This window comes from Alligator mississippiensis, chromosome 1 (assembly GCF_030867095.1).
Source record: "Alligator mississippiensis isolate rAllMis1 chromosome 1, rAllMis1, whole genome shotgun sequence".
NCBI lineage: Eukaryota > Metazoa > Chordata > Crocodylia > Alligatoridae > Alligator > Alligator mississippiensis.
In genome coordinates this window covers 335,939,408-335,964,052 of record NC_081824.1, presented here as the reverse complement: position 1 = coordinate 335,964,052, position 24,645 = coordinate 335,939,408, and the positions used below count along the sequence as shown (strand labels likewise).

At 47.5% G+C, this 24,645-nt stretch overlaps 1 protein-coding gene across 2 annotated transcripts in view; it reads right to left on the bottom strand.

Moving 5' to 3' along the window:
- Positions 1–2,256: 2,256 nt before the first annotated feature.
- The window catches only part of DHRSX (dehydrogenase/reductase X-linked), a 255,325-nt gene continuing 232,936 nt past the window's right edge, over positions 2,257–24,645 (bottom strand). For both annotated transcript variants that reach the window (XM_019485425.2, XM_059720939.1), the window contains one exon: positions 2,257–2,729. In XM_019485425.2, the coding sequence (XP_019340970.1) occupies positions 2,535–2,729 (195 nt within the window). In that variant the 3' untranslated portion in view covers positions 2,257–2,534. The remainder of the gene's footprint in view (positions 2,730–24,645) is intronic.

Below are 24,645 nucleotides of genomic sequence, written 5' to 3'. Positions count from 1 at the left end.
GCTTCTAAATATACAGGATTTTCTAAATATACAGATATATTCCTCTTTCTAAATATGCAGGATTCATATTAGTTTGTTTTGGGGACAGCATTACGCTGAGAACTCATAATAAGATTAATGACCCCTATGTTCTTTCCAAGACAACATCTCCCATCCTTCTCAACATAGATCCTTGGTTCTTATGTATAATAGCTTTGTGTATGCCTGCATTAAAATACCCCCTCAACATTTTGTGTCATCTCATAATTTTAAGGTGAGTATTTTGAAACTTTCCAGCCATCATGGGACAAACTTGCCTAGCTTCAATGGAGTTAGAACGTGTTAATTTGGTCCTATTTATTTTATGTAATCCTGAAGGTACTTCTGCCAGCAATAATATTCTCTGGGAGTTTCATTGCAACATGAGAATGCTGGCTGGCTAGCAGCCTCACTCCATTCTGTGCATGATCTGTGAATAAATAGAGAAATTTAGTTCCCAGAGTGTCAGTCTGGCGCATTTCACAAGCACTACATTCACTTCTGAAAAATCAGCCAATGACATAGGGAAAGTGCTATAGTGACTGGGTGATAAATGTTTTGTTGCTAACTCTTGTTAATACTAAATGTAAACCCTAGAGCTAGATCATATCGTTCACAGCTCAGGGGGGAAATATGCTTCCTTTTAGGATGACTAATATTTCTGTCCTCTGCCACTTTTTTTCTTTCTCTATCTTATTTTTGTCTCTCTTTTATACTTGAACAGAGGTAGTTAGCTGTGTCTGTCTGAGGTCAGGCAGAAGGTAGGGTAGGGGGGCACCTTAGAAATTAACTGGGTCAGGGAGGCATGAGATTTCATACGTATCAATGTACTTCCAGCAACCTGGAAGTAGGTCATTGCCTGTGAAAGTTTGTGTCCCTCTGAACCAGTTAGTCTCTAGTGCCCTCCTACCCTAACTTCTGCCTTTCCTCTCTTTGTGTCCACTTTTCTTGTATCTACATTTTTTTCCTAACAGAAATGCCTAGTCCCTAACTCTGACCCTAACTTCCTCACTCTTTCTTTTCAACCCTATTTAAAAATTAGCAATGGAATGACATTTAAAGTGTTGTTAATATGCTGGTGACATAATATACTAATACAGTTAAAGACATGGGAACAGGATAGAGTTTATACCACCAAAGTAAGGATTTAGGCTGGCTGAACACAGAAATAAACAACATGTGATTCACATTTGGAAGGCTTCGTTAGCAATCATGGACTTGCTATTATCTTTAAAAACAGTGAGTTTCTGAAAAAAACTGCCTCTGTTAGGCAGAAAATTATAGACAGAATAAGCATTTACCAACTACTTTTAATTCACTTTCTAACCCTGGGTTTGTGCAGTACCCATGGATGAAAAGATCGGGTGGTTGACCTAAGAGAACAGCTGATAATCTCTTTTTTTGTGTAGCACGTGGCAGCAGATCCAGAGTTTAGGTTTTCATAGATTATAACTCTGGATCATTTAGTCGGACCTCCTGCATTAACATGGTCCATAGGACTTTTTTGAATTAATTACTGTTTGAACTAGAGCATATCTATTGGGGAAAAATCATCTAATCTTGGTTTTAAATTTCCTGGAGAATCAACCACAACCATTGGATTCCAGTAGTTTCTTACTCTCACTGATTGAATGGTGCAGTTCTGAGTTGATTCTAGCTTCAACCTCCAACCATTTGGTTACCTAGACCAAAGATCTCTCTATTATCAAATTTCTATTTCCTGTGAAGGTGCTGCAATGATCATGCTTTAACTTTCTATTTGATGAGCTAAACAGATTGATTCAAGGAGGCCATTCACATTGACATATTTCCATTCTGGCAGCTCTTTGAACCTTTCTCTCTTTTTTTCAGTGCCTTGCCGCTCCTATCTTAAATCTTTTCCATCTGAAATGTCTGGTTTCCATATAAACCTTTGGATAAGGGTGTTATATACACTTGAGTCCCCTATGACGGATACAGCATGATTATCACAAATGCCAAAAGCCTGAATTTTAACAAGCTGCCACTCATTCTACAAAGTTGCCAAGATTTATGAAGCTTAGGGAAAGACATCGTTACTTTTCTGAAGTGATACAAATGGATTAAGTTCTATTTGCAAGATATGCAGAGCTTGTTTGAAGTTCAGAGTGATTTAGACATAACCCTCTACAAGGGACAGCCCCTACTTCTTTTATTTAAAAAAATGAAGCAAAAAAACCCCAAAAAACCCAAAGAAAACCAAAACAACACAATGACAGACAAGGTTAAATTTTGCTTTTTAATCACAGACTGAAACATCATGGTTACAAAACTGATGGTTAGATTTAAAACCCCCACACATACATTTCTGTGGGAATAGTTCCCCCCAACACTATCACACTCCCTAGAAGACTAGGGTTTCAAATGAAGAGCAGACTTGTTCACGTTTGCCTTTGGGACTGAACAGTGAATTCCAGGATGATGGCTGATGCTGCAAAGCATTCACCAAAGGATGCTTGTTGGACACACTACATTCTCCCAGCTCCAAGTGGGCACTTTTAGAGACATCTGGATATATCAGAAATCCCAACCATCTTGCAGCTTTCTGTCCAGAGCTTCCTCTGCAGCTCTTCATCATATGATACATCAACAGATTTTGTCCTTTGTTCATTATAAAGATAGGTGCCACCAACCCCTTCTAGCTCTGGTGAAACCGCTGCATAGATGGAAGTTGAGGCTCCTTCCTCCGCGGTCTGTAGAAGGTAGGAAAAAGAAGTAGGATACATATAAATATAGAGCATGTGATTTATCACAACACTACTATCATCAATTAGCTTCTTTTGTCCTGCATCCATCTTTATTTTTAAGCAAACCTTGATGAAGAAGGAAAGATTCCTTATTTCTAATCAGTGGAATAGTTGTTGGGGGTTTTTTTGTTTGTTTGTGGAGGGGGCTGCTTTTTACAAATGATCTTGCTTAAGACAGCTGCAAGCCACAACATCCGTGTGGAAAGCTTTGAGAGATTCAGATCTGAATCTATCCTTTCCAGAACCTGAGCAAATTAATAAAACAAGAAGCAGTTACTATCTCAGGGTTAGAATCCAAATGAAAACATTAAACTCCCAAGTGTAATTATTCCTTTTACATGGATGTAATGCCTTTTAATCTGCCTTAAGCAGATGAAGGTATAGGCTGTGTGTATAGCGCACCCTATTTAACTATGAGACATGAGCAAAAGTCCATGACATCAAATGACGATTTAGATGTTTAATTCAACTGGGCAAGGTAAATCAGAAAAATACATTTTGCATAAGGCATAATTATCAGAGCTCTGTGCTGTCAAAAAATAAAATGGATACATTTATTAATGTGTAACATAAAATTAATTTTTAAATCAAATTAATAGCTTAGAGGCATAGCTGTTTTTTATCCTGAGGGTACCTGAAACACTTTTCACTCCCCATTTAGAGGGATCATTCAGCTACCACTGAAATGATATCAGCGTCTTTTTTTTTTTTAATTTGTACTTGACATGTAGATTTACAATACAATTTTGAACCTGTGGCATATATTAGTCTTAGCATCTATGAGCAAATCTATGACACACATGTATGTCATTTTATCATCTTTATAATTTTCCTTCTGCAAGTAATAAACAACATAATAGCATTCAGGACATTTTTAATTAAACAGACTGAATGTTTGGAGAACTTACCTGATGAGCATAACAACATTTTTATAAAGTTATTCAGTGATCTTTTTTCAAGATAATGCATAATGCTATAGAGCAGTGTTGATGATTTGCACAAATATATTCACAACTAACTAACTAAGCAGTCTATGACTTCTTTACACAAGTAAAAATATTCTCCATGTGCCACAAATCCTGCATTATGTTACCCGCTTTCAGTGACAAAATTGTAGAGAGATTAATAGCAACTGCTATTCTATTTGGTATATTTGGCATGAATTACATACTCCTCCAACGCTTCTCCAATAAATGCATTAGAATCGTGCCAAAATATGGGGAAGAAGCTTTGAAAAAAGTCACTGTCTTATGTTAGGCAAATTTGGGAGATTAAAGTTTGTATGCTGTACTGGGGGGGGGGGGGGGGCAGTAGAGTAGGCAGTATCAGAAGACAAAGGTCTAACTAGTAAGTCATACCCTTGGCCAGCATGTCCCAAAACTAGCTGATGTTTTCACATTCCCTTACACATGCCCTCTCTGCCTCCTGCCTCAGCCTCTTCTGCTCCAGGCTGAGGCCCACTTTCCAGAGCTACCCTCTGCCACTTAGTGCCACTGATTTGTGTCCCCAGTGACAAATTATAGGGCCAAACTAGGCAGCAAGGGTAGGCAGGGAAGCAAGCAACAGAACACAGACGTGTACCTGAGGATGGCCAACACTGCAAGAAGAAGAGTCAGTAGGATTGGCAGCTACAGGGTCGGCATAGCAGTCACACCAAGACCTTCCCCTACACAGCAGTGCTGTCTTCCACACAAGGAAAAGGGGAATGATAGGACTCTTGGTCCTCTCTCCATTCTGGTGCCTCCTACTGCATCACTTAGTGCCCAGGGCTCATGCTTGGCTCATCTATCCCTAGTGGATAATGCCAGGGGAGGATGAGCCCCCTCCCCCCAGAGTGTGCAGGCAATGGATCACAGCTCTGCCCCATCTCCGGACCACACTGTCACTGCCACAAGATCCCAAGCCCTGGAGCAGCTCCCTGCCCACCTGAGCGCCCCGCTAGCAGTGCTGCAGCTGGTCTCCGTGGAATCCCTGGCCCCACACCATCATGGCCCCACTGCTTCTGGGGTCCTGCATGGAAACCAGCTGCAGTGATGTGAGCAGGGGCTGCTGGGAAATGAAGTCCACTGTGGGCCCAATCTGGCCCACAGGCCAGACTTTACCCACCCCTGGTTTAAGGCAAGCTTGCAAGAATGAAAACCTGCCACCTCGCCTGAACTTAACCCTTTCAGAAGAACCTCTACCACTAATGGCTGCAGAGGTCTGCTGGCCTTGATCGTGCAATCTTTTGGTAGATTCCAGGTACAATCCTCATGATGCGAATAACTGAAGAAATTCCACGTTAAAGTTAGAATCTTTATAGTGCTAATGATTCTCTGCATAGCCAAATATAAACACAGTCCTTTCAGTTTTAAGATGCTAATGCATTTTTATGAGTTGATTCAAAACACATTCAAGGCAATAGGAAACCTCCCATACATTACTTTGGATCAGCCCATTAATGTATATTACATTGCTGATTAAGTGGTTGATTTTTTTTCATTATTATTATTAGTTACATTTTTATGAGTTATTCAGTGGTCATTTTTCAAGATAACACATAATGCTATAGAGCAGGGATTAAGTGCAAGGGACCTCATGGTCATTTCTATTTCAAAGTCAGTATAACAACATATTATGGTGATTTGGATTTCAAAAAGAATGTCCATGCAATAAGATATTACTTGATACAGCTCATAGAAAACATTGATTTTTAAATGTAAAGCACTAGAGAAATGGAAAAGGAAAGGAAAAGAAAAAAAAAAACAACTGAGACCCAGATCCTGAAAAGACTTAAGCATATCTTATAACTTTATGCAGTGTGAGCAGTTCTTTTAGCATCAAAGATCCTATTTAAACTGCATTAAGTATAAGCATAATTTTTTGCCAAACCAGGGCTCAACTCTTATCCAGGACTGACTTATAAAGAGGTTCATGTTCCAATAAAATTTGTTCTTACCTTGGATGACTTTTCTACTACTAGTATTATTATTATTGTTGTTGTTGTTGTTTTAATTGTTTAAATTGGCAAAAATAAATTTCAGAACAAGTGATAAAGGGCAATCATTAATATTAAGATTTATTTAACTGGGGAGAAGGAAAGCATCAATTCCAAGGTACTGCCTGTATTTTAATTAATAATACATCTTTAGTAAGTCCATTACTTGTATGATAGTTCATTGGACATTGTGCTAGGTAATTCAGCAGCTCTCTGGAACCCATAAGCATAAGAGGAAAATGTGACTCAAGTCTTAGTGGTGATCATTCCTGGGCAAAAATAATGTAGAGTTTTTTGTACCCCCCCCCCCAAAAAAAAAAAAGAAAAAAAAAAGAACCCACCATAAAACAAACAAGCAAGCAAGCTACCCCAAAATAAATGGTACCCTGGAGTTCCAAACTGGCCCCAAGCTTGAGCGGGATGGAGTACACTGACCCTTATCCTACAATAAAAAAATTGTGTCAGTGTATTCTGTGGACTTGTGTGGGGTTTTGCTAACTTCACTGGGCTCTACACAGACTCAGAGGTGTATTTGCATGTATATGATTACAGTAAAGGATTAGGATCCTGCTGAGCAGTTACTAATGTATGGGAAGAGCTCATACAAAACACAGCACTTGTCCAGATTTTGGCCTGTTTTTGGTGAGTTGTTTTTTTTTAACAGCAGGACAAGAATACTTTTTGATAGATGCCCATGACAAACAGGTTAAGGTAGTACTGTGTGCAAGTTCACACTACAGTGAATTTTTGCCACAAGGGTACAGGAAATCTTTATTAATTTATCCTTTTATATAGCAAATGTTCTTTATTATTTCCCTAACAAAGGTAATTTAAGTCTCAGATTGAAAATAATTGTTTAAATTTATACACTAGGGTTAATCTTATTTAATGTCAGTACACTAGACAGAGTACATTTAGGCATGTCTGCATTAAGTTCATGATTTTTCAGGACTAGGGCCCTAAACTGTGAACTTTGGTTCAGCTGAAAATATCTCAATTTTCATTCATTTGATACTCTTAAGAATATATGTTTTAATGTGTGCTTTCATATACCTGATATTCACAGGCTATGGATGACTCATTTCAGCTTGAAAAGAACAGGATATAGGACATGAATATGACAAAGAGCAGGACATGATGTCACCCATGTCCATCTAAATGTATAGGTAAAAGCCATGCTATTATGAGGTAACCCTTAAGAAATTACCTACACACAAGCTATCAGTATTAAGCTACTGATGCTACTAGTAGCATTTGCATCAATACAAGCATATGCTGGGGTAGGCGACATGGGTTAGGCTTCATTTTGGGTGGCAGTATCATTTGCAAGAATATGGTCCTATTGCTTGTAGTGTTGACAGGTAAGAAAGAACATTGACAGACACATTGCCAGACTCAACACACAACTCTCCAACACAGATAATCACATCCACAACCTCTGAAGGGGTCTACATTGAAGCACAGATGCTGTGACAACTAAAATTGGTATGTGATCTTATCTGCTACTGAAAGAGAGGCACAATCCTACCTTCCCACTAGCATTTAAACAGGAATTATATCTGGTAAGGACAATCCCACAGAAGTCTACAGTACGGAGCTATGAAAACCAATCAACCTGTGTGTAAACCATGCAATGTGAGACAGTGGTTGGAGGACTGTCTGCTGGAAGAAGGTATCCACACAAACAGTACAGCAAAAAAACAAAAAAAAAAACCCCAAAAAAACTCACTGAGAAGTAGTCATTACTAATCCAAGGAAGTTAGGCTGTGGTAAACTAAGATGCCATTTTTAAAAAAAAAAGAGGTGATATTTGAATGCAAAGCATTCATATATAAACATATACGTAACATGCCAGGAGTAACTGGTGCCTCCTGAGCCTGGGGGGACACAGTTGCGTACCAGAAACTGTGGACTGGAAGTGGCCAGAAAGCAAACTGCGGACCATTGACCAGAACACAGGTAAAGCTACCTCCACCCCCCTGGACAGGGGGATGGGCCCAAACCTCAACCATGGCTGCTGTGGGCCCTGTGGGGGGAGCTGTGGCCTCTCCACCCGGCTCTGTGGGGCCACGGTTTGCCATCCTGAGCAGTGCCGATTCAGGGGCCAATCTCAGGGGGGGCACATGCTCCCCCATGTGCTCCCTACCAGTTGCCTGTGTAACATGCATTACATGTTACATATTTTGTGCAATTATCTGGTTAACTGCACAATAAATCGAGATGGGTGATATATGCAATGTAATAAAAATAGTCCACCAGCCACAAAGATGTTGCCTGAAAAAACCGTAGAACATTTTTATAGCTGGTTTCTCCCAAGCTTTAATTTGCATGTGTACCATGTCACACACAGAGTGATAGGATTTGGCTGGGTAGACTGCTTCAGCATCCCAGGGTAGACTGCTCTGTCTCCCCCCTTCCCTTTTCCCACAAGGGGATTCTATGATTCATGCTGAATGCTGCTGCCCCATGGTTTCTTAGCAGGTGACATGACTCGCCACCCCTCCCCTCTTATTTCCTGTCTCTGCCTCTCCCTGGCTGATCCAAATCATCAAATCTCTCCAATCAGCATCAAATCTTTCAAAGCCAATTTGGCTGAATTGATTCAGGACAGTGATCCAAATCTTCAAATCAAATCACTGTCCTCCGAATTGGCTGAATCCAAATAGAATATTTCCTAATTCACACAAGTCTAATGCTTTACATAAATACAGTAGTAATCTGAGAGATGTGGAGGGACTTTGTTTAGAAAATGGGTAGAGAGGAAAAGCACACAGCATCTTATAAGGTATTCCATGAGAGTTCAAGCCCTGCCCCTCCCACTAGGCCCTCCTTACCCCACTCTTTGTGTGGATCTCCCCTGTTCTGCATAAGGGTTAAAGGAAAAGTTCCTTCACACAATGGGAGCTCAGAGCTCCCTTTTCATTAGCAGGACAGCTCAAGGTGGGGAAAAAAGGGATGACAGCCCATGCCAACTGTTTTCTGACTGCCCTACTGGTGAGAGCTGGCAGAGCAAATTTCCAGGGCACTTTTTTCTGTTCTGGCCCTTGGATTCTGGTAAAGTTCTGGCTCATCAAATAGGCTGCTGGAGAGCCAGCAAGCTTAGCTTTGAAAATTAACTGAGACAGATATTTATAGATAACAGGATTAAATTCTATATAGCCACATCATTCAAGTGAATACAGGCAGTCCTCGACTTACAACATTTTTGAGTTGAAATGTTTCTCACTTACAATGTCTATAAATTGATGCCCTGTTTCAACTTTTTGATGTCAGTTTCAACTCTACAATGCTTGATCTGATGTAATGCCACGCAAACAAGTTCGCTGCATTGCCCATCTCCCTGGAGAACATCTGTCCAAACTTCCTTGGACGCTTTCTTTAAGAAAGCAGACAAGACGCCAGAAAAACCTGCAGCCAAGACTCCTGAGAAGACTCCAGCCAAGAACCCTTCAAAAAGTTCAACCAAGAGCCCTTCAAAAAGTCCAGTAAAGTCACCTCAAAGAAGTCCTTCCAAAACAATATGATTGCTATTTACAATATAAACACATTAATGTAGCTATATTACTAATTTATAATGGATTCAGTACAAAATTCTGGGGTATTTTTGGTGAAAATAGGGTATCAGGCCTTGGTTCAGGAACCAATCCCCCATTTATAACATTGTCTCTTATGAGAAAATTGGTTTCGAGTTACAACATTTCGACCTAAGACACAGTTTTCAGGAATCAATTGTGTCATAAGTGCAAGGACTGCCTGTACACTATTGACTGTAGGTAAGGTACTCCAACTTGTGACTGGATGTTTATATTAGGTCAGATTGGCACACACTGACCTGTACTCACTGTGAGGAAGGATATCACCATTCAGATCTTTAGATTGTTTGTTTGAACATTTCTTTGGCAAGAGAGATTAATTTTAAGGAATTTTCAATATTCAAATCTTTACTACTGTTGTTAAAAAAGGAACATAAGTTTATATACAACTGTTTTTCTTTGTGTTAGGAATACCATTTTAGGAAAAGTTATTAAGCATAGATACCCTCTTTGCTCATTTAATCGTTGTTCATTGAATTTAGTTAAATTGCTTGAAAGCTAGCTCCCACTTTGGTTTTCAGTCACTCTTGGCATTGCTGAGGGGTGATATGTTCAAAGATAGAATGGAAATACCAGTATCTCTGGAGCTCTCCAGGAATAATATTGAACTTTGAACTTGACTCTGTAATAGCAGGCAAACATTTAAAGAATGGATATTTGGTACTTCAACCTAATATGGATATAATGTCCACTGGAATGAAAGCAAATGCAGAATTATAAATGTACATGGGTAAAACAACCTTGTACAACAGCATGTATCTAAATTTCAGGAACATGGACTGATAAGGATTTTTTCTTACAAATCTGAGGAACATTATCACTTACAAAATATACTAGTGTCCACAACTTATATATAGTAACAAAATTTAATGAATAATATTTTGTTTTTATGTACACCATTTTTTTACCTAATGATTGTGTACAAAATAATACCACAACCTAGGCAAAGCAATCATAGATTCTGTTTGACCTGAGGTATGGCTACATAATCCATGCAGTGTACAAATACAATTATATTTCCTCAGACAGAACAGAAGAAGCAAAAGATTGAACTTTGCTGCAACATGTCCCAAGGGCTATCTATAGCTGGTCATTTTTTTTTTATTTGTGACTCAGGTTTTGTTTTGTTTTTTTAATAGAAAGTATCCCCTTTCTAGAGAAAATGTCATGTTTTCATTAATAAGTGGGGGGGGGGGGGAGGCGGGGAAGGGAGGGTTGGATAAAAAATTGGGATTTTCCACAAGATGAAACTTTTTCAATCAGCTTTCAATGGAGTTCAATCAGAATGCACAATGTAAAAATGTATTCCTAGTAGCTATTAGTAAATGCTAATAATTTTTAGCTATGCCATTGTGCATGATATGGATTGCCATGCAATGTAACTCTTTGCATATTCTAATGATGTACAATGCAGTAATGGCATATGCATTTGCAGCATCAACGGATGCCGAGTGTGATAAATAAATATGCTTTTAGAATCTGCTCTCGCTTTAGCTGAGACTTCCCATATTAATATGTTTTCTGTTGCACATATCTGATCTGACACTGGATATAGTCTTCTACACAAGATATTTAGCTGTATATCTACAACTTCTCTATCTTCTGAGTTATGAACATTAGTTTGCTAAGATGTATATTTAGTGCTTTCACTAGTGTTTAAATACCAACAGCTTGTCATGCTAATGTATATATGTCTCATGGTTTATGCCACATTAAGGGGACTTACAGTTGTACTAATCATGCAGTTTGGGTCGTGAATGGCATGAAGCCAGCAAAGAGAGCACCACCTTACTTTCTTTTAGCTTAGGCTCCCAGTGGTGTCCAAACTGGACACAAGGGGCATTTTTACACTTGCTTTGGGAGGCGTGGGGGTGTGCCTTAATTAGCAAGCCACACTAATTAATAGTGGCATCACATGTATCAGTGTCCCCAAGCTGAAAAATGATGGCAGGGTACTTTAAACTAAAACTCATCAAATGTGCTTTAGTTCAAAGCACCCCACCACCATTTTTCAGTGCAGGGACACCAGAGCTGACGTGAGCAGGGTGCAGGGCCCAGGGCAAATCAGCCCATGCGGGGCCCTGCCCCCACTCCGATCTGGGCCCTGGACCTGAAGAAACTGCTGCTGCCGGGGGGGCGGGGGATAGTGAGCAGCTGGATGTGGAGCCACCACTCTGCCTGGCTCTGCATCACCACTACTCCACCCCAGTCCATGGGGCCCCCCCAAAGCGCAGGGCCCGGGGTGGTCACCCCGATTCTCCACCCCCCCAAGGACAGCTCTGAGGGACACTGATACATGTGACACTAGAGTCTGCTGCAGTGTACTAATTTCTGCACTCCATCAGAGCTGGATTTCCAGCATATCAGAGCAGGCTCTTTTTACATGTATAGAAGCCCAAGTATTCTAGGCAGGCCCTCGCCAGTGTTGAATACACAAGAAGAGTCAAATCCCCTTGATGTGCCAGTGACACTCCTTTTAAGGTGGTCCAGTATAATTTTGGCTGGTTTTTGCAACAAGAGCACACTGCTGATTTATATTCAGCTTATGGTCCCCTATAATCCTTAGTAGTAGCCAGTATAGTGAGACTAGAGGTGATGTCCTTATAATCAATAGCCCTACTATTCAGAATTCCTGCATTGTTCCAGGCAGACATATGTACAGCAGGGGTGTCAAACATACAGCCCATCACTGGACCAGCTCCGGCCCAGTATACTGCATAGGGCATACAGGTTGGACCTGGCACCCATTTCAGAAGCTGTATGGCATGAACAGTTTCATAGATTCCAGCCTGAAATGGTCATGGAGGAGTTTATAACCGTTCAGTAAAATATTCTAAATTTACATTGAAAGAAGTGGATACTATGAAGCAAAAGCAAGAATCAAATACTAGTGGCTGTACCAATCTGATAAACCTATGCCCCTGGCACCTGATAAAGGACATTTTGCCATGAGCATCATATCGACATTTCCCACAAGGTTCTTAAGAGAATAAATTAATGCATTCTCGTAAGATGCTCATGGCAAAATGAAAATGGCACTCCTAATATTTAAGCGATGACAGCAGTGCAGGCAACCTTTTGTAAGCCATGACAAGGTTAAAAAAAAAGCATAAATTACATGCAAAGTGGTCAGTGAAAAAATCCAAATTTATATATAAAGACGTGGATACTACCAAGTAAAAACTAAAACTAAATACTAGTGTCTTTACCGATCTGATAAACCTACTCTCCTCTGGCATCTGAGAAAGGAGATAAATGAGAAGGAAAAAACCTTGTTTTATTTTCATGTGGACTTTCTAACAGATCTTTCCCCTTTAGCTTCCCCCAGAGTATAGCAATTGGCATGCAGCATGTTCTGCAGATGGATAAGCAAAGGCGCATCAACAGCTGTACATCTGGTGCCACACAACTGTGAGATTTTGTATCCGACTGCCAACCAGGAAGCCAAGTTTTTCTTTCTTTCTTTCTTTAGCTCCTTAATCTAACAGACCACAGTAATACATGATGCAGTGCCTGGCAACAGAATCTTTCTTTCTTTCTTTCAAGATGGCCGCCGACAGCTGAAGCCCTTCTAAGCTCCTCCAGCTCAGGTGCTTTCAGCTCGTTGCCTCGCACTCCCTGCCCCCCTTTTCCTGTCCCCCCCCCAAAACAACCCTTGCCTCTCCCCACCCTGTCCCTGGGGACCCCCTCCCTGCCCCTTCCCCCCACTTTCTGAGCCTTTTTCCCCTGGGCTCTGGCAGCCTCGTTTGCCTCTGCCCCTCCCCCACCCCCGCCTGAGTTGTCCCTTTGATTTCTGCTGCCTCCCTCCCCCAGGGCCCCTTCCCTTGATCCCTGCCATCTCCCCCTGCCTTGGGGCTTGCCCTGAGCCCCTACGGGGTTGCTCTGCCCCCCCTCAGGCCGATTTTGGGGCGTTTCCAGCCCCCTCCCAGTCCCAGTCCCCGGGTCAGCCTGAGGCTTTTTTTTTTTTTTTTTTTTGCTGCGCTTCGCAGTTTAACCCTGTCCTGGCGAGGAATGGCGGCTCCTACGCCTGGCAGCTGGCATGAGGATGTCTCTCAGGACCTCCCACTGTCTCATGGCCTGAGGGTTCATGCCCCTCTCCATGTGGGGCTCGAGGCTTGCGTGGAGGCTCTGGCCGCCCTCCTGGGATGGCGTACCATCCGCTACGCGGGGCGCGTGAACACGGTCCCGATGATCTATTTGAGCAAGCCCGCCTTGGTTGACAGGGTGTGTGCGGAGGGCCTGGACATTGCGGGCATCCACTACCCTGTCACGCCCCTAGAGACTCAGGCAGTGAGGGTGGTGATTTCCAACGTCCCACCGCACGTTTCCGATCGGGAGCTGGCCAGGGGACTCGAGGCCTATGGGGTTCCTGCGAGTCCTTTTCGCCGCCTGCCGATGGGAAACAAGAACCCTCAGGGCAAGCACGTCCTGTCCTTTCGGAGGCAGGTCTTCATGCTCCTCAAGGAGGGCCCCCAGTCGCTGCCTCGCTCCCTGAGCCTCACGCTCGAGGGGCGGCGGTTTATTATCTATCTGTCTGTGGGAGAGACCACGTGCTTCAAGTGCGGGGGCTCCTCCCACCTGGCCGCGCAGTGCCCTCGGAGCAAGGCGGCCGGACCATCGCCGCCTGCGGCAGCGCCGAGAGACGGCGCGTCGACCTCTGGGGCACGCGGCAGGCCCAGGGAGGCTGGGAGCTCTTCCTCCCGACCTCCTTCCCCCCCCGTTCCATCTCAGGGGACCGGGGTCTCCAGCGGGAAGCCATCGTCCAGCCGAGGGGCTGGTGCTACTACCGTGGCCCCACCGCCCCCTCCCCCGTCTGTGGCGCCCCCTGCCCTCGGTGCGGCAGCCCCACCAGGTGGAGAGGCGGACGCCTCCCCTTGCCCCCTGCCTGCCCCGGCCGAAGTGGCTGGGGTGGCCGGGGACTGCGGTGCTGGAGCCTCATCGCATGATGGGGCTCGGGCATCCTCCCTACCACCCGAAAAAGAGAGGGAGATGAGGGGGGCCTCTCAGGACACCCCATCCCTGACAGACCCCTCCTCGGCCAGTGCCGAGGACCCCCCCACTACAGAGCCGGACCCCGTTCCGGCTGCCACACCACCCGCCCCGTCGGATGTAGCCACCGACGAGGCAGACTTAGCGGGTGGGGGGGAGGGGCCTTCAGGGGTCCCCCTCCCCTCGCCTGTCCCCCAGCCTCCGGAGTCAGGCGGCAGCAGGGATAGTGGCGAATGTCTCTCTTCCGGTGGCCTGGCCCCGGGGGTGGCGGGAGAGCCCGCTGCCCCTTTGGTCACGCCCCAGCCTACCGGAGCAGATGGGGACGTTAGCGAGATGGAGATCCAGCTCTCGGAGTCTCGCAAGAGACGTCGTGAGCGGGATGGCCCCTCCCCCCCCAAGAAGACAGGGAATGTCCTCGCGGAGCCGGTCCTCGACTCGGATGATGAGAGGCGGCTGATGTGCCTGGACATCGAGGGGGTCGACGCTGCAGTTGCGGGCGAGCTCCCGCCGGGGGTGCGGCCTCGCCGCTCTTCCGTAGGCAACATCCACCCCAAGCTGGCGGAGCCCCCCTGGGTCTCTCCTGACTATGGGGGACTCCTGTCCTTGCTGAAGCTAACCAAGGGGCAGAAAAATGTAGCGGGGCACATCACCCAGTGGTGTGCGGACCCCAAAGTGTTTGTCAAGGCTGCCAGGGCGGCAGTCAAGCTCATGAAGCAAGATCGGGGCACACGTCAGATGGCCTACCGTCTGGACAAGCTTGCCCAGAGGGTGAGAGTGGAGTGGGGCCTGGGCGGGTCCCTCGACTAGAGTAGGGCACGGTAGGCCTTCCCTGACCTGTCTGTATTGCCTTGCTCTGCTCTTGGGTGCTCGCTCTTCCACCCGCACTCTGCTTTGCTCCTCCTCTCCCACACCCACCCCCATGGCAGCCACAACCATTGGCACCTTCAACGTCAACGGCTGTCGAGACGCGGTGAAGCGCGAGGCCGTCCTGGAGCTCCTGCGGCAGAAGAGGCTGGCCATCGCCTTCCTACAAGAGACCCACTCTGACAGGTTCAACCAGGCGGCCTGGCGGGCTGCCTGGCGAGGACAGGTGTTCCTGAGCCACGGCACCAGCCTCCGCGCGGGGGTCGCGAAACTCTTATCGCCGCAGCTGCAGCTTGACGCGGCGGTGCCGCGGGAGGTCGTCCCCGGCCGCCTGCTGACCGTCCGCGTCACCCTCGCGCAACACCGTCTGCTGCTCGTCAACATCTACGCGCCCTCCGATGGCCAGGAGAGGGTCGCTTTCTTTGAGAGCTTGGCTGCCCTCCTGCGCGACGCTAGCGAGGATGATGACCTGCTCCTCCTCGGGGGCGATTTCAATTGCACCACTGCCCCGCGCCTCGACCGCACAGGGCCTGAGCCCCACCTGCCCTCCGCTCGCAAGCTGCAAGCTGCCCTGGAGGGGGCAGACCTCGTGGACGTCTGGCGAGCCCTGCATCCCGATGCGCGCCAGTACACCTGGGCCAAGACGAGTGCCGGCGGTCTCACCATGGCTCGCCTCGACCGCCTTTATATCACCAGGCACCACCTGCCACTCCTGCGCAGCAGCCGCATCGCTCCCTCGGGTCTATCAGATCATGGCCTGGCCTTCAGCGAACTGAGCCTGCCGGGGAGAGCCTGTGCACGGGCACCGTATTGGTGTTTGAACATTAGTCTGCTCCAGGACTCTTATTTCCGGGACTGCTTTGCCCACTTTTGGCGGAGGTGGGAGGCTGCAAGACCGAGCCACTCCTCCTGGAAGCTGTGGTGGGACGTGGGCAAGGTCCAGACCCGAGCCTTCTGCCAGCAGTACACCCAGCTGGCCGTGAACGAGACGCGCCGCCGTATCCGGGAGTTGGAGGAGGACGTGGCGGAGCTCGAGGCTGCTCTGCTGGCCGCTGGCAGCGACGCGGCACTGAGCGAGAGCCTCCGGCTCCGCAGGAAATGCCTGCGCGACTTGGCGGAGAGCGCGGCCCGCGGCGCGAGGATCCGCGCCCGCTGCCAGGAGCTGGTGGAAACCGACGCCCCGACCCGCTTCTTTTTCGACCTGGAGCGGCGGCGGGCAGCGAGCAAAGTCTTGGACCATCTCAAGACTCCTGAGGGCCGGGTCATTACAGAGCCGGGCGAAGTCCGCGAACGTGCCGTCGCCTTCTATCGCGACCTGTTCGCGGCCGAGCCGTCGTGCCCCGAGGCCACGCGGGAACTCCACGAGGGCCTACCGCGTCTCGATGCCCTGGAGGCCGGCGAGCTGGAGCGGGACTTGTCCCTGGAAGAGCTGGCGGCCGCCACGGCCGGCCTCGCCTCCGGCAAAGCCCCGGGCCTCGACGGGCTGCCTGCCGAGTTCTACAAGACCTTCTGGCCTCTCCTCGGCCCCAGCCTCCTGCGCGTTTTCCAGGAGAGCCTCGCCGACAAGGTCTTGCCGATCAGCTGCCGCCGAGCGGTGCTGACCCTGCTGCCCAAGAAGGGAGACCTGGGCTACATGAAGAACTGGCGGCCGGTCTCCCTGCTGTGCGCGGACTACAAGATTCTGGCCAAAGCGCTGGCCACCCGCCTCCGCGCGGTCATGGCCTCTCTCACCGGGCCCGAGCAGAGCTACTGCGTGCCGGGCAGGACCATACAAGACAACCTGTTCCTGCTGCGGGACCTGCTCACGGCTAGCGAGCTCTTTGGCCTCGACGTCGGCCTCCTCTCTCTCGACCAGGAGAAGGCCTTTGACCGCGTGGGCCACGCCTACCTCTTCCGCACGCTGGAGGCCTTTGGCTTTGGGCCCCTCTTCACCGGGGCCCTCCGGGTCTTGTACCGGGACATTTCCAGCCTGCTCAAGGTGAACGGGGTGCTTTGCGCTCCGTTCCCCGCGCGCAGGGGCATTCGCCAGGGCTGTCCGCTGTCGGGCATGCTCTACGCCCTGGCCATCGAGCCGCTGTTACACGCGCTGCGCCGCCGCCTGAGTGGGGTGGCCCTGCCATCGGCCACGGGCCCGTCCGCTGGCCCTCGTCTCCGGCTGTCGGCCTATGCGGACGACGTCACCGTCTTCCTCGCCACCCGGGAAGACGTGCGGGCTCTGGCAGATTGCCAGCGGGCCTACGAGCGCGCCTCCTCCGCCCGCATCAACTGGGGCAAGAGTGACACTCTGCTGCTTGGCGCATGGACTGGCAGGCCTCCGCCGGACTTGCCGGGGGGCCTCGCCTGGCGCCGCGAGGGCCTCAAGGTCTTGGGCGTGTTCCTGGGGCCGACGACCTTCATGGCGCGCAACTGGGACGGCCTCGAGGAGGGAGTGGAGGCCCGCCTGCAGCGGTGGCGCTGGCGCCTGCCCAGCCTTTCCTACCGGGGGCGCGTCCTCGTCATCAATAACCTGGCGGCGGCCACCCTGTGGCACCGCTGCGCGGTGCTGGACCCTCCGCCGGAGCTACTGGAGAGACTGCAGCGGCTCCTGGTGGATTTCCTGTGGGACGGACGCCACTGGCTCCCACGAGCTGCCCTCTACCTGCCCACCGGCGAGGGGGGCCAGGGCCTGATCGATCTGGCCAGCAGGGTGGCCGCCTATCGGCTGCAGGCCCTCCAGCGGCTCCTGTACACCGAAGGCCACCTCCCGTGGCGACAGCTGGCGTGCCGATTCCTGCGGCGAGTGGGGGGCCTCGGCTTTGACCGGGAGCTGTTTCAACTGGACCTCACCTTCCTGAACGGGGCGGTCCTTCCCCCGTTCTACCGCAGCGTGGTGCGGGCCTGGCGGGCGGCCTTCCATCTCTGTCCCCAGGCCAGGCACCTGCGGTTCCCGCAGCTCCTTCGAGAGCCCTTGGTCCACAACCCGGCCCTGCACCGTGTCGTGCCGAGCCTGGCCTCCGCCAGCCTCACGGCAGCTCTCGTCGAGGCGCGCTCCACCCGCCTGGAGCACCTCCTGGACCCCGCTCGGTCGGACTGGCTGTCACCCGAGGCCCTGGCTGCCCGGCTGGCCATGCGCTCCGTCCGCACCGCGGGGCGGCTTCTGCGGGCCGTTAGGGCCGCCCTCCCGACGGAGGCAGCGACCGCCCTGGAAGCCCATCTCCAGACTCGCCGGCCCCTCCCCGCCGCAGACGCCGCAGAAGACGCCTTCCCACCGCTACCCGTCATCCCAGCGGTACCCGGAGAGCTGGCCGAGCGGCCCAACACGCTGCTCAGGCTCCCGGTGCCCCCCAGCAGCAATACGGGCTGCCCTTTTGGCACCCTGCCCCGCAAGGGCCTCTACATGTGGGTGGTGCGCACCCGGCACGCCCAGGTGCTCGCCGGCCGCCCGGACACCGTGTGGCGGCGGCGCCTGGCGCGGCCCGGGACCCCGGCGTGGCGCACGCTGTATAAGGCGCCCATCGCCAAGAAGACCGGCGACCTGCAGTGGCGGCTCGTGCACGGCATCCTGGCCACCGGCACCTTTGTGCGTCACTTGGACCCAGCGGCGTCGGCGGCCTGCCCCTTCTGCCCGGGGGTGCTGGACGAGGACATTTTCCACGCCTTCCTCGACTGCCCCCGGCTGCAGCCTCTCTTTGCCGCCCTGGGCGCACTGCTTCGGGTACTGGGCCGAGACCTCTCCGAAGACGCCTACGTCCACTCCTTTCCGTACCGGGCGGCCGAGCGGGCCACGGTCAGCCTGGCCAACTTCCTGCTGGGCCAGGCCAAGATGGCCACCCTGAAGAGCCGGCGAAACCAGCTCAGCGGCACCGGGATGGTCGACGCCCTGCAGCTCTTCCGCCTGCTGGTGCGGGCCCGCCTCTCGCTCGAGTTTGAGCACGCTGTCCTCCGGCGGACGGTGCCCGCCTTTGAGGAGCGCTGGGCCCTCGAGGGGGTGCTGTGCCGGGTCGAGGCGGGACGCCTGATCCTCGCTCTGTGATGCCACCGGCTGCTCAAGCCGCAGAGACGCGTCGAGCGGGCCGAGGCCCTGGACTTTTGCTCGTGCGGGTCGACCCCGGAGGCCTCCATGGGTGTCCCTGCTGGCAGAACTGTAAATACTGTAAATAGTCCTTATGTTCGTTGTGTTGGTTTTTTTTTGTTTTGACTAGAGTGTACGGGCAGGCCTTGCAGGCCATGAGCCCAGGCCTTGTCCATGAGGCCCAGAGCTTGGGGCATCCTTGTACATGCTTTTGACTGGCTCCGAGTCATCACCCTCCGGGGAATAAAGGTCTCTTAAAAGTCAAAGTCATCACCCTCCGGGGAATAAAGGTCTCTTAAAAGTCAAAGTCTTTCTTTCTTTCTTTCTTTCTATTTTTTGGATAGCTCCTACATAGCCACTCCACACAAAAGAGACATTAAAATATTGGTATTAACTTTTTCCCCTATGCTCAATGCTTGAGTCTCAGCCACTCGTGCTTCTCTCTCTTTCACTGACTCTGGAATATTCTGGAAGCAGATATTAAACCCAATAACGCCACATGGGTTGTTTTGACTGGGATGAAGGTACTCAGGCCCAGGGAAGCATAACATCAACCTGCCCCGTTGCTATAGATTTCTATTCCCTTTACTCTGCAGATCTCCATTTGCCAAAATCCCAAAATGGGGAGAAAAAGAAGAGACCTAAAGTGAAAGATACAAGAATAGTGGCAATAAAGCCTTATTCAACAAATATAAATGCTTTCTGTGACTTTGTTGGCAAGTTTAACATTTCTGATATTAACTTGGAAAGGAAAAAAAAGACTAAATTTGTATTTAAAAGACTGGATTTAAGTCTTGTTTCAATTCCACCCTTCTGAGGAGGAGAATTAGAAAAACAGACTTGTTTTTAAACTTCACTTGGGGAAATAGGCTGAGGAAGCCAGGGGGCTATTGCTATTGATTAACTGTATTACTTGATTTCTCAGCTTAAGTTACAACTTTAGACATTGGTGATAACTTCTCCAAATAGTCTTAGGTCACCTGGGGGTAGAAGGAGATGCATTAAAAAATTATAATTCCAAAATAAAATTAAATATGACATTTACTTGTATACCACACTCAATCTTTTCTCAAAAATGTTTTCCAGAATTGGGATCTGTGTCTTAAATGGGAAAGCTTATTTTTCTGCCCAGAATGGAAGCATAGAGATACTTTAAGATGGCTGTTGCTTCTTTTCCATCTAGCAGCCACAGTAGGGACAGATCCAGGGGGGGTTGAAACAGTGAGGTTGCATCCCCCTTTGATTCCTGTTCCTCCTCAAAGTTTAACACCAACTGCTCAGCAGCAGCAGCAGCATTTCTATTCAGACAATGCTGAGGAAATCACTTGATGTCATAGTGCATTACAATCTACCTGTTTGTTGCTAATTGCTCTTCAGTCCTCAGGTGTTAACTATCCTCTCTCCTTTTTTACATTCTTGATGTTCCACTAATCAAACTATCCTTTCTTTGGCATTTTTGCTGTTTGTTAGCTATCTCTGGTCTCTCTTCTCCTATTTTACAACCATATAGACTGTTTTTAGCCCTTTTCAAAATGCTAGATCTGCCCCTGAAGTCCAGTCTTCAGCAACAGCTAGAGATTTAGCTTTTGGCTGAGTACACAAGAGCTGCTAACAATTCAGTTGTGAAATGGTTAAAACTGTAGCTTTTGCCTTAGTATGAAAGAGAAGGTAAGTGAACTGTTAGTCTCTCCCTGCCGAATACAGCCATAACTCTGTAAAAATATTTTTTTTTCTTCATTCTGCCTTCCCAAAAACAAGGTGCATCTCTTATTTGGGGATGGGGAGGAGGGGGAAGGGAGAAGCAGGGCATGTGGTATGCAAGAAACTTATGGCGTATTTTTATTGTTCAAAGTAAACCACTTCACATTTTGAAGTTAAAATAATCTATATTAATTTCTAAATTTACTGTCTGTTGAACTCCTTTAAATTGAGTAAAATAATAAATAAGATTCAGCCAGTATATGATTGCTTCTAGAATTTTAAAAAGGCAAACCACTGCAGTGTGTGGACAATCATTAGTTGAACACCTGGAACCAGAGTTTTTTGAAATGTTGAACCAGCTTTTGAAAGCTGTAGCCTCTTGTACAGGTGGCAGAAGAGTATATTTCCTTCATTTCATTTTATTCAGTGTGGTTCAATTCAACAAATAGCTCATCTGAAATTTAGAGACTGAGTGGGAGTTTAGAAAGGAAGAAAGCTTATTTTCCTTCCCTTCTCTGAATTCAACTTGTCCTGATACCTGGAATGATGTGACAACCAAAAGCAGTCACTTCAGTTTACTAGTTAAAATAATACTGCTTTCATTTAATAAGCCAGGAATTTTGAAATGCAAAACATCTGACATTTTTTTCTACCTATCTAGCTCATTTGAAGTTGTTTTATTTAACAAATACCAGCAATTTTCAAATTCTGGTTTTACTCCTTAATTGAATCCCCACTTCCATACAAAAACCATGGGCTGAACCATGGACAATGCTTTGACAGCTCATTATAATTTACCTGATCCCGCTAATCTCCATGTACTTCAGAGGTAATGAGAACCCTTTCTTCCCTTTTGAGTGGTTTTATTCTAAGTAGGCTCATTTGTTTTAACTGCCCTTTACTTGTTTTGTAGCTCCTCCTAGTAACTACTCTTTGTTCCACAGATTTACTGCCCTTTTTGCTTTATTTAATTACATTATGTAAATCAGGGTTGTTCAACTTATATGTGTTTGGGGGCTTCATGGCCTGCAGAATGCACCAGTGGGCAGCACACCTTGCAGGTTGCACCAGGGTGAACCATGGTCCCACCCATCTCAAGCCACATGCTGCATGGGTCCTTACCCAACTGCACTATGCATGTGTGGGTACCATGTCCTCAGCCTCAACTCCCTAGCTGCAGGCTTCTTCATTGCATGGAGGGCTGCACTGCACATGCTGCCCTCTATGGCAGGGGCAGAACACAGAAGCCAGAGGAGGGAGAAGAAGCCCAGAGACCCCAGCTGCTGTTTCAGCTGGAGCAACGGAGAGAAGGGTGACTGGGTGAAAGTTTGGGGGTTGCAAATTAGCCCCTTATGAGCCACAGTCATCCTATGGGCCACCAGCTGGACAGCCCTGATGTAAATGAAAGTAGTGAGAGGTATATTCCCTGGATCATCCCAGGTACATCACTGCTTTGACACTACTAGTCAGAATTCCAGTTATCATAGCTTTGGTCAATTCCATTATTACTGGTGACCCTCAGTCCCCAGGAGAGAGCATCCAAAATGAAGGAGTTTTTACACTGTGCTACACTTCAAGGATATACTTGCTTTGCTTAGATTAATGCAATTTTTGCCACTGAGTTAAGTGGATCCAATATTTGACTTTAAGCGTATATAGCAGAGACTTTAAACGTATATCATACAGGCTCAAAATTCACAGCATTTTATACTATAGATAGTATAAAAAGTCTGGTCATCTTAAAAGCCCAACATAGAACACAACTAAACTCCATTTTAAGATAGGAATTTTTTTCATACAAATATTCTGATCAACCTAGTTCCCATATAGTACACCATTACACAGCCATGTCACTTCAATGATTTTTTTTCAGTGCTGCTGCAGAAATCTGTGTATGTGCAGCATGAAAGTCATAAAAACATCTATTCCTCTAGAACAGCTTCCCTATGAAGCAACAAACTTCTGAGGGCATTATGTCTTTAGTACGGTCCTCATAAAGAATGTAAATTTTTTCCATAGATTTTCCCTTTGTGGTACATTTTGAGAATTATTTCAGGCAATTGAGGGGCAGAGCCACAAATACAAAGGGCCTTGATTACAGAACACAGAAATTGATGCAGCTTCCTTGCAGTAATAAATATGGTGGCTCTCGGTATTATATTTTCTTGCATAAACACCCTCCGCCAAATAAAATATGCACATTGTTTTTGAAAGGTAGACTGAAGAAAGAGAAAGATCTTTCCTTGAAATAAGTACCAAGTAGCAGCAGCTATGGAACCAGACTTGCTCGCTGTTCTACTCTTTCCTTGTGAGTCCACATAGATTTGAAGATACCTAAAAGATGCCCACTTTTTGCCTGGATAGTGGCAGCTACTGCTCTTACCATATTTCTTGCATATCATGAGCACAATTTTCAGGAACTGATTTGTGAGGATAAGAGTGCACACTGTATGTGAGAAAATATGGTATATTCTACCAGATTACTATTATTTTTATATTTTCATCATTAGTGATAAATTTCTAGATCACAACTAATAAGGCCTGCAGGAACAGTTATGATCATGTAGTCTGATCTCTTGCATAACACAAGCCACAGAATTTCACTCAGCTATTGTTGGATAAAACCCCAAACTGGTTAAATCATGGAGAACCCACCAAGTACCTGATGGCCAATCTCTTGGACTGCCTATGACTTCTTTTTCTTATGCTAAACTTAAGGTTCTTAAGCCATTATAAACCATACCTCCTGCACCACAAATGGCTCTTTAGCTTACGATCATAAGATAGTAGGGATAGAAGGGACCTCACAATGACTTCTAGTCCAGCCCCTTGGACTAGAAAATCACTGGCAGGATGATCTTTAACTAAACCATCCCAGCCAAGTGTCCATCTGTTCAGGAAGGACAAACAGGGGAGAAAAATAGGAGTAGTAGCACTTTATGTAAAAGAACCATATGATTGCTCAGAGCTCCAGTATGAAGCTGGAGATCAGTCCGTTGAGAGTCCCTGGGTTAGGGTCAGAGGGGAGAGCAACAAGGGTGATGTTGTGCTGGGAGTCTGCTATAGATCACCAGACCAGGAGGAAGTGGTGGATGAGGCTTTCTTCAAACAGCTAGCAGAAGTTTCCTGATCACAGGTCCTGGTTCTCATGGAGGACTTTAGTCATTCTCACATCTGCTGGGAAGGCAATACAGCAGTGCACAGGCAATCCAGGAATGTTTTGGAGAGTGTTGGGGACAAATTCCTGGTGCAAGTGCTACAGTGGCTAACTAGGGGCCATGCTCTTCTCGACCTGCTGCTCACAAGCTGGGAAGAATTGGTAGGGAATGTAATAGTGTATGGTAACTTGTGCAGCAGAGATCATGAGATTTTTGAGTTCAGGATCCTCAGGAAAGGAAGGAAGAAGAGCATCAGAGTACAGCAGAATAAGGACCCTGAACTTTGAAAAGCAGACCTTGTCTCACTCAGAGAATTCATGGGCAGGATCCCCTGGGAAGCTAGTCTGAGGGGGACAGGACTCCAGGAGAGTTGGCTGTACTTCAAAGAAGCCTTACTGAGAGTGCTGGAACAAACCATCCGGATGTGCTGGAAGACTAGGAAGCATGGCAGAAGACCAGCTTGGTTTAGCAGGCAACTCTTCAGTAAACTAAATCACAAAAAGGAAGCTTATAAGAAGTGGAAACTTGG